The sequence below is a fragment of the Salvelinus namaycush genome, chromosome 31 (assembly GCF_016432855.1).
Source record: "Salvelinus namaycush isolate Seneca chromosome 31, SaNama_1.0, whole genome shotgun sequence".
Lineage (NCBI taxonomy): Eukaryota > Metazoa > Chordata > Actinopteri > Salmoniformes > Salmonidae > Salvelinus > Salvelinus namaycush.
Window position 1 is genome coordinate 8,917,831 of NC_052337.1, and position 15,000 is coordinate 8,932,830.

Genomic DNA, 15,000 nt, shown 5'->3' on the forward strand with positions numbered 1-15,000 from the left:
TCTCTGTCCTTGCTCTCTCCCTCTCTGTCTCGCTCTCTCCTTTCGTCTCGCTCTCTCCTTTCTGTCTCTTGTCTCTCCCTCTCTGTCTTGCTCTCTCTCTCTGTCTCGCTCTCCTCCTCTGTCTCCTCTCCGCTCTCCCTTTCTGTTCTTCGCTCTCTCCTTTCTGTCTCGCTCTCTCTCTTTCGCTCTCTCTCTCTCTCCCCTCTGTCTGTCCTCTCTTCTCCCCTCTGTCTTGTCTCTCTCGCTCCCTCTGTCTGTTTCTCCTCGCTCCCCTCTGTCTGTCTGTCTCTCTCGCTCCCCTCTGTCTGTCTCTCTCTCTCGCTCCCGCTCTGTCTGTCTCTCTCTCTCGCTCCCCTCTGTCGTCCTCTCTGTCTGTCTCCCCTCTCTGTCTCTCTCTGTCCGTCTCCCCTCTCTGTCTCTCTGTCCGTCTCCCCTCTCTGTCTCTCTCTCTCTCTCCCCCTCTGTCTCTCTCTCTCTCCCTCTGTCTCTCTCTCTCTCTCTGTCTCTCTCTCTCTCTCTGTCTCTCTCTCTCCCCTCTGTCTTTCTCTCTCCACTCTCTGTCTCTCTCTCCCTATGTCTGTCTCTCTCTCTCCCCTCTCTGTCTCTCTCTCCTCCTCTGTCTGCTCTTCTCTCTCCCTCTGTCTGTCTCTCTCTCCTCTCCCTCTGTCTGTCTCTCTCTCGTCCCCTCTGTCTGTCCTCCCTCGTCCCCCCCTCTGTCCTTCTCTCTCGCTCCCTCTCTGTCTGTCTCTCTCGCTCCCCTATGTCTGTCTCTCTCGCTCCCCCTCTGTCTGTCTCTCTCGCTCCCCTCTGTCTGTCTCTCTCGCTCCCTCTGTCTGTCTCTCTCGCTCCCCTCTGTCTCTCTCTCTCGCTCCCTCTGTCTGTCTCTCTCTTTCTCCCCTCCCTCTCTCTCTCGCTCCCTCTGTCTGTCTCTCTCTTTCTCCCCTCCCTCTCTCTCTCTCTCTTTCCCTGTCTGTCTGTCTCTCTCTTCCCCTCCCTCTCTCTCTCGCTCCCTCTGTCTTCTCCTCTCCCCTCTGTCTGTCTCTCTCTCCTCTCCCCTCTGCTGTCTCTCTCTCCCCTCTGTCTCCTGTCTCTCTCTTTCCCTCTCTGTCCTCTCTCTCTCCTGTCTGTCTCTCTCAGCTCCCTCTGTCTGTCTCTCTCCCTCCCTCTGTCTGTCTCTCCCCTCGCTCCCCTCTGTCTTCTCTCTCGCTCCCCTCTGTCTGTCTCTCTCCTCCCCTCTCTTCTCTCTCGCTCCTCGCTTCTCTCTCGCTCCCCTCTCTTCTCTCTCTCCCCTCTCTGTCTCTCTCTCTCTCTCCCCTCTTCTGCTCTTCTCTCTCTCTCCCCCTCTGTCTGTCCTCTCTCTCCCTCTGTCTGTCTCTCTCTCCCCTCTGTCTGTCTCTCTCTCCCCTCTGTCTGTCTCTCTTCCCTCTCTGTCTCTCTCTCTCTCCCCTCTGTCTCTCTCTCTCTCCGCCTCTGTCTCTCGTCTCTCTCTCTCTCCCCTCTGTCTGTCTCTCTCTCTCTGCCCCTCTGTCCTCTCTCTCTCCCCTCTGTGTCTCTCTCTCTCTCTCCCTCTGTCTCTCCCGTCGTCTCTCTGTTTCTCTCCCTTCTGTCTCGCTCTCTCCCTCTGTCCTCTCTCTCTCCCTCTGTCTCTCCCTTCTCGTCCCTCTGTCTCTCCTCTCTGTCTCTCTCTCCCTTCTGTCTCGCTCTCTCCCTTTCTGCTCTCCCTCTCTGTCTCTCCCCTTCTGTCTCTCCCTTTGTCTCGCCTCCTTTCTGTCTCGCTCTCTCCCTTTCGCTCGCTCTCTCCCTTTCTGTCTCGCTCTCTCCCTTTCTGTCTCGCTCTCTCCCTTTCTGTCTCGCTCTCTCCTCTCTGTCTCTCCCTCTCTGTCTCTCCCTCTCTGTCTCTCCCTCTCCCTCTCTGTCTCGCTCTCTCCCTCCCTCTCTGTCTCTCCCTCTCTGTCTCTCCCTCTCTCTGTCTCTCTCTCCCCTCTGTCTGTCTCTCCTCTTTCTCCTCTCTCTCTGTCTCTCTCTCTCTGTCTGTCTCTCTCGCTCCCCTCTGTCTGTCTCTCTCGCTCTCCCTCTGTCTGTCTCTCTCGCTCCCCTCTGTCTTCTCTCTCGTCTCCCTCTGTCTGTCTCTCCTCGCTCCCTCTGTCCTGTCTCTCTCGCTCCCCCTCTGTCTGTCTCTCATCGCTCCCTCTGTCTGTCTCTCTCGCTCCTCTGTCTTCTCTCTCCTCGCTCCCCTCTGTCTGTCTCTCTCGCTCCCCCTCTGTCTGTCCTCTCTCGCTCCCCGTTCGTTCTCTTTCTCTCTCCTCTCTCTCCTCTCCCCCTCTCTGTCTCTCTCTCTCCCTCGCTCTTCCTCCTCTCTCTCTCCCCTCTCTGTCTGTCTCTCTCTCTCCCCTCTCTGTCTTCCTCCCCTCTCCCCCCCCCCCCCCCCCCCCCCCCCCCCCCCCCCCCCCCCTGTCTCTCTCTCTCCCTCTGTCTGTCTCTCTCTTTCCCCTCTCTGTCTCTCTCTTTCCCTCTTCCCTCTCCTGCTCCCCTCTTCTTCTGTCTCTCTCACCCCCCTCTGTGTCTCCCCGTCTGTCCTCTTGTCTTCTCTGTCTTCTCTCCTTTCTGTCTCGCTCTCTCCCTCTCTGTCCTCGTCTCTCGTCTCCTCCTGTCTCTCCTCTCTCCCTCTGTTTCTCCCTCTCGTCTAGCTCTCCTCCCTCTTCTTCTCTGCTCTCTCCCTTTCTGTCTCTCCTCTCTGTCCTCCCTCTTCTGTCCTTCTCTCTCCCTTCTCGTCTCGCTCTCTCCTCTTCTGTCTCGCTCTCTCCCTTTCTCTGTCTCTGCTCTCTCCTCTCTCTCTTCTCGCTCTCTCCCTCTGTCTCGCTCTCTCCCTCTCTGTCTCTCTCTCGCTCTCTCCCTCTGTCTCGCGCTCTCCCTCTGTCTCGCGCTCTCCCTCTGCCTGTCTCTCCCTCTCTGTCTCTCCCTCTCTGTCTCTCCCTCTCTGTCTCTCTCTCTCCCTCCCTCTCTGTCTCTCCCTCTCTGTCTCTCCCTCTCTGTCTCGCTCTCTCCCTCTCTGTCTCGCTCTCTCCCTTTCTGTCTCGCTCTCTCCCTTTCTGTCTCGCTCTCTCTCCCTTTCTGTCTCGCTCTCTCTCCCTTTCTGTCTCGCTCTCTCTCCCTTTCTGTCTCGCTCTCTTTCCCTTTCTGTCTCGCTCTCTCTCCCTTTCTGTCTCGCTCTCTCCCTTTCTGTCTCGCTCTCTCCCTCTCTGTCTCGCTCTCTCCCTCTCTGTCTCTGCTCTCTCTCCCTCTCTCTCTCTCCCTCTCTGTCTCTCCTCTCTCTGTCTCTCCCTCTCTTCTCGCCCTCTCTGTCTCTCCCTCTCTGTCGCTGCTCTCTCCCTCTCTGTCTCTGCTCTCTCCCTCTCTGTCTCTCTCTTCTCCTCTCTGTCCTCTCCTCTCTGCTCGCTCTCTCCCTCTCTGTCTCTCCCTCTCTGTCTCCTCCCTCTCTGTCTCTCTCCCTCTCCCTCTCTGTCTCGCTCTCCTCTCCTCTCTCGTCTCCGCTCTTCTCTGTCTCTCTGTCTCTCGCTCTCGCTCCTCTCCCTCTCTGTCTCGCTCCTCTCCTCTCTGTCTCTCTCTCCTCTCGCTCTCTCTCCCTCTCTCGCTCTCTCCCTCTCTGTCTCATCTGCTCTCCCCTCCCCCTTCCCTCTCTGTCCTCGCTCTCTCCCTTCTGTCTCGCTCTCGTCTCTCTCTCCTCTCTCTCTCCCTCTCTGTCTCGCTCTCTCCCTCTCTGTCTCGCTCTCTCTCTCTCTCTCCCTCTCTGTCTCGCTCTCTCCCTCTCTGTCTCTCCCTCTCTGTCTCGCTCTCTCCCTCTCTGTCTTGCTCTCTCTGTCTCATTCTCTCTGTCTCGCTCTCTCCCTCTCTGTCTCGCTCTCTCCCTCTCTGTCTCGCTCTCTCCCTCTCTGTCTCTCTCTCTCTCTCTCTCTCTCTCTGTCTCGCTCTCTCCCTCTCTGTCTCGCTCTCTCCCTCTCTGTCTCGCTCTCTCCCTCTCTGTCTCGCTCTCTCCCTCTCTGTCTCGCTCTCTCCCTCTCTGTCTCGCTCTCTCCCTCTCTGTCTCGCTCTCTCCCTTTCTGTCTCGCTCTCTCTCTCTCTCTGTCTCTCCCTCTCTGTCTCGCTCTCTCCCTCTCTGTCTTGCTCTCTCTGTCTCGCTCTCTCCCTCTCTGTCTCGCTCTCTCCCTTTCTGTCTCGCTCTCTCTCTCCTCCTCTCGTCTCTCTGCTCGTCTCTGTCTCGATCTCCTCTGTCTCGCTCTCTCCCTCTGTCTCGCTCTCTCCCTCTCTGTCTCGCTCTCTCCCTCTCGCTCTCTCCCTCTCGCGGGGGGGCTCCTAGCGCGCACAGGCCGCGCGACGACAAGGAGACTAAAAAAAAAAAAAAAAAAAAAAAACAATCCCTCCAGTACTCCTGTTTACATGTACATATCTACCACAATCCCTCCAGTACTCCTGTTTACATGTACATATCTACCACAATCCCTCCAGTACCCCTGTTTACATGTACATATCTACCACAATCCCTCCAGTACCCCTGTTTACATGTACATATCTACCACAATCCCTCCAGTACTCCTGTTTACATGTACATATCTACCACAATCCCTCCAGTACTCCTGTTTACATGTACATATCTACCACAATCCCTCCAGTACTCCTGTTTACATGTACATATCTACCACAATCCCTCCAGTACTCCTGTTTACATGTACATATCTACCACAATCCCTCCAGTACTCCTGTTTACATGTACATATCTACCACAATCCCTCCAGTACTCCTGTTTACATGTACATATCTACCACAATCCCTCCAGTACCTCTATTTACATGTACATATCTACCACAATCCCTCCAGTACCCCTGTTTACATGTACATATCTACCACAATCCCTCCAGTACCCCTGTTTACATGTACATATCTACCACAATCCCTCCAGTACTCCTGTTTACATGTACATATCTACCACAATCCCTCCAGTACTCCTGTTTACATGTACAGTACCAGTCAAAAGTTTTTACACACCTGCTCATTCAATTTATTTTACTATTTTCTACATTGTAGAATAATAGTGAAGATATCGAAGCAATGAAATAACACATATGGAATCATGTAGTAACCCAAAATATATATATTTTAGATTCTTCAAAGTAGCCACCCTTTGCCTTGATGACAGCTTTGCACACTCTAGGCATTCTCTCAACCAGCTTCACCTGGAATGCTTTTCCAACAGTCTTGAAGGAGTTCCCACATATGCTGAGCACTTGTTGGCTGCTTTTCCTTCACTCTGCAGTCTAACTCATCCCAAACCATCTCAATTGGGTTGAGATCATGTGATTGTGGAGGCCAGGTCACCTGATGCAGCACTCGATCACTCTCGTTCTTGGTCAAATAGCCCTTACACCGCCTGGAGGTGTGTTGGGTAATTGTCCTGTTGAAAAACAATTGATAGTCTTAAGTGCAAACCAGATGGGATGGTATATCGCTGCAGAATGCTGTGGTAGCCATGCTGGTTAAGTGTGCCTTGAATTCTAAATAAATCACAGTGTCACCAGCAAAGCACCATCACACCTCCTCCTCCATGCTTCAAGGTGTCACAAAGACACAGTTGGAACCAAAAATCTCAAATTTGGACTCATCAGACCAAATTACAGATTTCCACCAGTCTAATGTCCATTGCTTGTGTTTCTTGGCCCAAGCAAGTCTCTTCTTCTTTTTGGTGTCCTTTAGTAGTGGTTTCTTTGCAGCAATTCGACCATGAAGGCCTGACTCACACAGTCTCCTCTAAACAGTTGATGTGTCTGTTATTTGAACTCTGTGAAGCATTTATTTGGGCTGCAATCTGAGGCTGGTAACTCTAATGAACTTATCCTCTGCAGCAGAGGTAACACTGGGTCTTCCTTTCCTGTGGCGGTCCATGAGAGCCAGTTTCATCATAGCTCTTGATGTTTTTTCAGACTGCACTTGAAGTTCTTGAAATGTTCCAGATTGACTGAACTTCCAGTCTTAAAGTAATGATGGACTGTCGTTTCTCTTTGCTTATTTGAGCTGTTCTTGCCATAATATGGACTTGGTCTTTTACCAAATAGAGATTTTGTATAGCACCCCTACCATGTCACAACACAACTGATTGGCTCAAACACATTAAGAAGGAAAGAAATTCCACAAATGAACAAGGCACACCTGTTAATTGAAATGCATTCCAGGTGACTATCTCATGAAGTTGGTTGAGAGAATGCCAAGAGTGTGCAAAGCTGTCATCAAGGCAAAGGGTGGCTTCTTTGAAGAATCTAAAATCTAAAATATATTTTTTGGGTTACTACATGATTCCATATGTGTTATTTCATTGTTCTGATGTCTTCACTATTCTACAATGTAGAAAATCGTAAAAATAATGAGTAAGTGTGTCCTAACTTTTTTACTGGTACTGTACATACCTACCTCAATCACTCCAGTAGCCCTGTTAAATGTACATACCTACCTCAATCACTCCAGTAGCCCTGTTAAATGAACATACCTACCTCAATCACTCCAGTAGCCCTGTTAAATGAACATACCTACCTCAATCACTCCAGTAGCCCTGTTAAATTAACATACCTACCTCAATCACTCCAGTAGCCCTGTTAAATGTACATACCTACCTCAATCACTCCAGTAGCCCTGTTAAATTAACATACCTACCTCAATCACTCCAGTAGCCCTGTTAAATTAACATACCTACCTCAATCACTCCAGTAGCCCTGTTAAATGAACATACCTACCTCAATCACTCCAGTAGCCCTGTTAAATGAACATACCTACCTCAATCACTCCAGTAGCCCTGTTAAATGAACATAGCTACCTCAATCACTCCAGTAGCCCTGTTAAATGAACATAGTTACCTCAATCACTCCAGTAGCCCTGTTAAATGAACATAGTTACCTCAATCACTCCAGTAGCCCTGTTAAATGAACATACCTACCTCAATCACTCCAGTAGCCCTGTTAAATGAACATAGCTACCTCAATCACTCCAGTAGCCCTGTTAAATGAACATACCTACCTCAATCACTCCAGTAGCCCTGTTAAATGAACATACCTACCTCAATCACTCCAGTAGCCCTGTTAAATGAACATACCTACCTCAATCACTCCAGTAGCCCTGTTAAATGAACATACCTACCCCAATCACTCCAGTAGCCTTGTTAAATGAACATACCTACCTCAATCACTCCAGTAGCCCTGTTAAATGAACATAGTTACCTCAATCACTCCAGTAGCCCTGTTAAATGAACATACCTACCTCAATCACTCCAGTAGCCCTGTTAAATGAACATACCTACCTCAATCACTCCAGTAGCCCTGTTAAATGAACATACCTACCTCAATCACTCCAGTAGCCCTGTTAAATGAACATACCTACCTCAATCACTCCAGTAGCCCTGTTAAATGAACATACCTACCTCAATCACTCCAGTAGCCCTGTTAAATGAACATACCTACCTCAATCACTCCAGTAGCCCTGTTAAATGAACATACCTACCTCAATCACTCCAGTAGCCCTGTTAAATGAACATACCTACCTCAATCACTCCAGTAGCCCTGTTAAATGAACATACCTACCTCAATCACTCCAGTAGCCCTGTTAAATGAACATACCTACCTCAATCACTCCAGTAGCCCTGCACATTGTAATGATGGTACTGGCATTGACCTTTTTTCTTCTCGTATTTCACGTTCTTCTTCTTATCTATATTACTACATTTATTGTGCATAGTTGGGAAAGAACTCACAAGTTAAACATTTCACTGTACTGTTTTACACCTGCTGTGTCCTGTGCATCGACAATAAAACGTTGAAACTTGAAACGCACAGACTCACGAACTCCTGTTTGTGTTCAGCCGTACATAGTGGAGATCTGTGACAGTCTGCGAGGGATGATCTTCTGCAAGTTCATAGAGAGGTGAGACGGGTGGGAGAGGGAGGATGTAGAGAGGTGAGACGGGTGGGAGAGGGAGGATGTAGAGAGGTGAGACGGGTGGGAGAGGGAGGATGTAGAGAGGTGAGACGGGTGGGAGAGGGAGGATGTAGAGAGGTGAGACGGGTGGGAGAGGGAGGAGGGGGGGGAGAATAAATATGTTGCATACTGGCCAGAGTAATACATGTTTTCATTGTCTCCAGATTTAGAAGAAAGTGCTTTATTATCCATTTGTGTCGAAACGGAAACGAGTTTCTCCACACTCCCACAGTCAGCAGGCCGGGGACTATTTTATACATGTTTTATTGAACCTTTGTTTAACTAGGCAAGTCAGTTAAGAACAAATTATTATTTACAATGACGGCCTACACCGGCCAAACCCGGATGACGCTGGGCCAATTGTGCGCCGCTCTATGGGACTCCCAATCACGGCCGGTTGTGATACAGCCTGGATTCGAACCAGGGACTCTAGTGACGCCTATTGCAGTGAGATGCAGTGCCTTAGTCCACTGGGCCACACTTTCCTTCTGTCTCTCTCTACCTCTCCTCATCATTCTTTTCTCTCTTTCATCAGTGACAAGTTCACTCGTTTCTGTCAGTGGAAGAACGTGGAGCTGAACATCCATGTGAGTTGTATTTTGTATGTGTGGGTGTTATTCTAACTTACTGTATGGATTGTGGTGATGTTTTGCCTGTGAAAGGCCTTTCTTTCACCTCTTCTTATTGCCTATTGCCTGAAGTGTAACATCAGATCAGCTTCTCTCTCTGTCTTGTTCTCTCTCTCCATCTCGCTCGTTCTACATCTCCCCCTCACTCTATCTCTCTCGCCTCTCTTCAGTTGACGATGAATGACTTCAGTGTCCATCGTATCATTGGTCGAGGGGGTTTCGGGGAGGTGTACGGCTGCAGGAAGGCTGACACCGGGAAGATGTGAGTAGCGCAGGAGCATGAACAATTGCAGAGAAAGAGGGATGGTTAAAGTGGAGGAAATAAACAGTAAGGTCCAAGACATGTTAATGTGTGTGTGTGTGTGTGTGTGTGTGTGTGTGTGTGTGTGTGTGTGTGTGTGTGTGTGTGTGTGTGTGTGTGTGTGTGTGTGTGTGTGTGTGTGTGTCAGGTATGCCATGAAGTGTTTGGATAAGAAGAGGATCAAGATGAAGCAGGGAGAGACTCTGGCTCTGAACGAGAGAATCATGTTGTCCCTCGTCAGCACAGGGGTGAGTCTGACACACAGCTTTCTGTCCACTCTGTCTATACATATGTATATTCACATACACAGTACAAGGGAGTATCATTTTCAGATTGAGCTTTGCCCGACTATCTTAGCACAGACACACAGACCTTTCCTACTTGACTGTGTGTGTTCACATACATACACAGCACATTTTCAGATCACCTGTCTGACATTATCATTTAAAAACATCCCCTCTTTCTCTAGGACTGTCCGTTCATAGTGTGTATGACGTACGCCTTCCACACACCAGACAAACTCTGTTTCATTCTGGATCTGATGAACGGTAAGACTCCTGAAAGGTGGCAGGTCTCGCCTGGTTCAACCTGCAGGTGAGACACCAGTCACCATGAAGAGTCTCATTGTAGTGGTCTGTCCCTCTGAGGATCATGTTAAAGTACACGGTCACACAGAATGGGACAGGACATCACTGATGACTCTCTGTCCCTCTTTGCTGACGTGCAACTGACAGTCTCTGACGTGTGTGTCTGGTTAAGTAGGCTACATCCCCATCTACAGACAGTCTCCAATGGATTCAGAGTCTGCGGATGGTAGCACACACACACACACACACACACACACACACACACACACACACACAGACCATAGATCACATTTAGACAGCAGTTAACACAATGACTGAGCTATCGATAAGGCTACAGCTCTAAACATACACTGATATCAATATGTGTGCTGTGTTGTCCTGAGTGTGTCTCAGGGGGAATCTAGATCATGTTGATCGAGTCATACTTCTTATTGTGTCCTGCTGAATCACCCCCGTGTCCTGCTGAATCACCCCCGTGTCCTGCTGAATCACCCCCGTGTCCTGCTGAATCACCCCCGTGTCCTGCTGACTCACCCCTGTGTCCTGCTGACTCACCCCCGTGTCCTGCTGACTCATCCCCGTGTCCTGCTGAATCACCCCCGTGTCCTGCTGAATCACCCCCGTGTCCTGCTGAATCACCCCCGTGTCCTGCTGACTCACCCCTGTGTCCTGCTGACTCACCCCCGTGTCCTGCTGACTCACCCCCGTGTCCTGCTGACTCACCCCCGTGTCCTGCTGACTCACCCCCGTGTCCTGCTGAATCACCCCCGTGTCCTGCTGACTCACCCCCGTGTCCTGCTGACTCACCCCCGTGTCCTGCTGACTCATCCCCGTGTCCTGCTGAATCACCCCCGTGTCCTGCTGACTCACCCCCGTGTCCTGCTGAATCACCCCCGTGTCCTGCTGACTCACCCCCGTGTCCTGCTGACTCACCCCTGTGTCCTGCTGACTCACCCCTGTGTCCTGCTGACTCACCCCCGTGTCCTGCTGACTCACCCCCGTGTCCTGCTGACTCACCCCCGTGTCCTGCTGACTCACCCCCGTGTCCTGCTGACTCACCCCCGTGTCCTGCTGACTCACCCCCGTGTCCTGCTGACTCACCCCAGTGTCCTGCTGACTCACCCCCGTGTCCTGCTGACTCACCCCCGTGTCCTGCTGACTCACCCCCGTGTCCTGCTGACTCACCCCCGTGTCCTGCTGACTCACCCCCGTGTCCTGCTGACTCACCCCCGTGTCCTGCTGACTCATCCCCGTGTCCTGCTGACTCACCCCCGTGTCCTGCTGACTCACCCCCGTGTCCTGCTGACTCACCCCCGTGTCCTGCTGACTCATCCCCGTGTCCTGCTGACTCATCCCCGTGTCCTGCTGACTCACCCCCGTGTCCTGCTGACTCACCCCCGTGTCCTGCTGACTCACCCCTGTGTGTGGGGGAAGGGACGGTTACACTCAGTGACGTGTATTAACTGTGTGTAGGAGGGGACCTACACTACCACCTGTCTCAGCACGGTGTGTTCAGTGACGTGTATTAACTGTGTGTAGGAGGGGACCTACACTACCACCTGTCTCAGCACGGTGTGTTCAGTGACGTGTATTAACTGTGTGTAGGAGGGGACCTACACTACCACCTGTCTCAGCACGGTGTGTTCAGTGACGTGTATTAACTGTGTGTAGGAGGGGACCTACACTACCACCTGTCTCAGCACGGTGTGTTCAGTGACGTGTATTAACTGTGTGTAGGAGGGGACCTACACTACCACCTGTCTCAGCACGGTGTGTTCAGTGAGAAGGAGATGCGTTTCTACGCAGCAGAGATCATCCTGGGACTAGAACACATGCACAACCGCTTTGTTGTCTACAGAGACCTCAAGGTAGGACTCTCCATACACCTTTTAATCACCTCCCCCTCTTTCTAGTTGTTCTGTCTAGAGACCTGACTGCTGTATACCTCCTTTATCCCCCTGTTTATCTCTCTCTCTCTCGTTATTACAGTCTGTGCAGAATCAGAGAGCAGCTTTATAACTAGTAATAAACACATTTGTCATGGGAAGGCTTCTTAGGAAATATAGCGTACCCAGGCCGGTTTGGGACAGGATAGTTTGTGCGTGTGTTATCACCTGGGTCAAATGGCTGAAGATAAGCAGTATACTTCCTGTAAAGGGAGAGATGCGACTCTAAATTCAAATGTTTTCATGTCAGTTGATCAAGTTAGAAACAGAAGTTCTGCTATGATGTGCTGGCTGGCCCATTAATGTAAGATATGATATTAGATTTGTTGACCTCTAGTCTAACTCTCGCTGTCTTCATGTCACAGCCTAGTTCTTCTATAGTTATTGGTTGTTTCCTACGTTGTCATTGATGTCAATAACCTCTTCCTGTATGCCCCCCTTCTATCTCTTTCTCAGCCTGCTAACATCCTATTGGATGAGCATGGTCATGTGCGTATCTCAGACCTGGGTCTGGCCTGTGACTTCTCAAAGAAGAAACCTCACGCCAGCGTGTAAGTACACAGCCTGACCATGGGTGTGTGGTATTACTGCAGTGTGTCTGATACTAACGGTCCCCTGGTGTGTGACAGTGGTACCCATGGATACATGGCCCCAGAGGTGCTTCAGAAGGGGACGGCGTACGACAGCAGTGCTGACTGGTTCTCCCTGGGCTGCATGCTCTTCAAACTGCTCAGAGGGTAAGACCACACACCTCTATCCCTCTTGTCTCTCCAACCCGCCGCTTTTTATCCTTTCATCACTCCTACATGCCCTCTATCATTCTTTCTCTCGTTCCATCTCTCCACCCACTACCATGTTACTCAATCGCTTTCTTAATCCCTCAGTCAATTCAATAGACTTTATTGACATGGCAAGTTCATTATTACTGACATTGTCAAAGTATACATATCGAAAAATAAAATATATATATATTTATATATAAATAAATGGTGGGACCAACAGCAATAATAATAGTAGTAGTGGACATGGGATTACCATTAACAACAACTACTAATCCCTCAGTCTCTCTCTCTGTTTGTCAGTCTGCTGGATCCCCTCATATCACTCTCTAATTTCACTCCCTTAATCTCTCTCCTCCTGTGATCCCTCCATCCAGCCTTGATTCTCTGTTTCTCTGTCTGTCTCTCTCTCTGTGTCTCTCTCTCTCTCTCTGTGTCTCTCTCTCAATTTTCAATTCAATTCAATTTGCTTTATTGGTAATGACGTAACAATGTACATATTGCCAAAGCTTATTTTGGATATTTACAATATAAAAATAAAAATGAGAATCAAAATTGTCAACGGGACAACGGTAACAACCATAACCAAGTGTCAAAATAACCATACATTGAACATTAACAATAAGCATACAGTAGAGGACATGTGCAGGTTGATTGGTCTGTCAGACACTGTCCCTCAACCTATGGCAGGCAGCAATGTTGTGCGCTGCCAACCCACAGCTCTCTGCGTCCTCCCCCAACAGGACGGGTAGCCTAATCTCATTAGAGAGGTCTGAAACCTTGAATAAGGGTTTCAAATTTGGGGAAATGACACTCTCTAATTGTTTTATATTTCGGACATTTTGTCAGGAAATGCAGCTCCGTCTCAGGTTCTGCTGTTGTGCAGTGGTTGCACAGCCTTTCCTCTACAGGGAGCCAGGTTTTCCTGTGTCTACCCTTCTCAATGGCAAGGCTGTGCTCACTGAGCCTGTACTTTGTCAAGGTTTTTCTAAGGTTTTGATCAGTAACCATGGTCAAATATTTAGCCACAGTGTACTGTCGATGTAGGGCCAGATAGCACTGCATTTTGCTCTGTGCTTGTGCTTGTGTTTCCCAATAAGCAATGTAGTTTTGTTTTGACTGTGTTGTAATTTGGTTTATCCTGATTGATTGGATGTTCTGGTCCTGAGGCTTCAGTATGTTAGTAGAACAGGTTAGTGAACTCAGCCCCGGGACCAGCTGGATGAGGGGACTCTTTTCTTTGCTCAGCTCTTGGCATTGCAGGGCTTGGTAGTGATATGAGAGGGGGTCACTGTATTTTAGATGTTTCCAAAACTTTAATTGCTCTTTTTTGAGTTTTTATTATTAGTGGATATTGGCCTAATTCTGCCCTGCATGCATTGTTTGTAGTTTTCCTCTGGACATGTAGGAGAATCTTACAGAACTCTGCATGCAGGGTTTCAATGGGGTGTTTGTCCCATTTGATGAAATCTTGTTTTGCAAGTGGACCCCACACCTCGCTGCCATAAAGTGCAATTGGTTCAATGACATATTCAATTACTTTTAGCCAAATTGTAATAGGTATTTCAATTTCAATTTTTATTTATTTTATTTTATTTCACCTTTATTTAACCAGGTAGGCAAATTGAGAACACGTTCTCATTTACAATTTGCTTTGTAATGGCGTAGAATGCCCTGCGTGCTTTCTCTCAGTTCATTCACTGCCTCATTAAGGTGTCCAGTTAAGCTTATTTTTAAACCTAAGTAATTGTAGTGTGTGCAGTACTCTATATATTTTGTACCAAACTTTGGTCTAATTCCCTGAGATCTGGATCTTCTCTGGAAAATCATTATTTTAGTCTTTTTGGGGTTTACTGCCAGGGCCCAGGTCTGGCATTACTGCTCTAGCAGGTCCAGGCTCTGCTGTAGGCCATGTGCTGTGGGTGACAGCAGGCATAGGTCATCTGCGAAGAGTAGGCATTTAACTTCTGAATTGTGGAGACTAACACCAGGGGCTGAGGATTTTTCTAGAGTAGTGGCCAATTCGTTGATGTAAATATTGAAGAGTGCTCTCTCTCTCTCTCTCTCTCTCTCTCTCTCTCTCTCTCTCTCTCTCTCTCTCTCTCTCTCTCTCTCTCTCTCTCTCTCTCTCTGTGTCTCTGTCTCTGCCTGTCTGTGTCTGTCTGTCTGTGTCTGTCTCTCTCTGTCTCTCTCTCTGTGTCTGTCTCTCTCTTTCTGTCTCTCTCTCTGTGTCTGTCTCTCTCTTTCTGTCTCTGTCTGTCTCTCTGTCTCTCTCTCTCTTTCTCTGTGTGTCTCTCTCTCTCTCTTGCTCTCTCTTTCTCTCTCTGTGTTTCTCTCTTTCTCTGTGTCTCTCTTTCTCTCTTTCTCTGTGTCTCTCTGTCTCTCAGATCGCGAGAGAGAGAGCGACACAGATCGCGAGAGAGAGAGCGACACAGATCGCGAGAGAGAGAGAGCGACACAGATCGCGAGAGAGAGAGCGACACAGATCGCGCGAGAGAGAGCGACACAGATCGCGCGAGAGAGAGCGACACAGATCGCGCGAGAGAGAGCGACACAGAGCGCGAGATAGAGAGCGACACAGAGCGCGAGATAGAGAGCGACACAGAGCGCGAGATAGAGAGCGACACAGAGCGAGAGAGAGAGCGACACAGAGCGCGAGAGAGAGAGCGACACAGAGCGCGAGAGAGAGCGACACAGAGCGCGAGATAGAGAGCGACACAGAGCGCGAGAGAGAGAGCGACACAGAGC

At 49.5% G+C, this 15,000-nt stretch overlaps 1 protein-coding gene across 1 annotated transcript in view; it reads left to right on the forward strand.

The window, feature by feature from the left end:
- LOC120026183 (beta-adrenergic receptor kinase 2-like) overlaps positions 1-15,000 on the forward strand; it is a 91,018-nt gene that overhangs the window by 58,009 nt on the left and 18,009 nt on the right. Inside the window, exons 4-11 of the mRNA XM_038971008.1 lie at positions 7,895-7,956; positions 8,546-8,597; positions 8,810-8,901; positions 9,089-9,188; positions 9,410-9,488; positions 11,265-11,395; positions 11,930-12,024; positions 12,103-12,210. Coding sequence (XP_038826936.1) covers positions 7,895-7,956; positions 8,546-8,597; positions 8,810-8,901; positions 9,089-9,188; positions 9,410-9,488; positions 11,265-11,395; positions 11,930-12,024; positions 12,103-12,210 — 719 coding nt within the window. The remainder of the gene's footprint in view (positions 1-7,894; positions 7,957-8,545; positions 8,598-8,809; positions 8,902-9,088; positions 9,189-9,409; positions 9,489-11,264; positions 11,396-11,929; positions 12,025-12,102; positions 12,211-15,000) is intronic.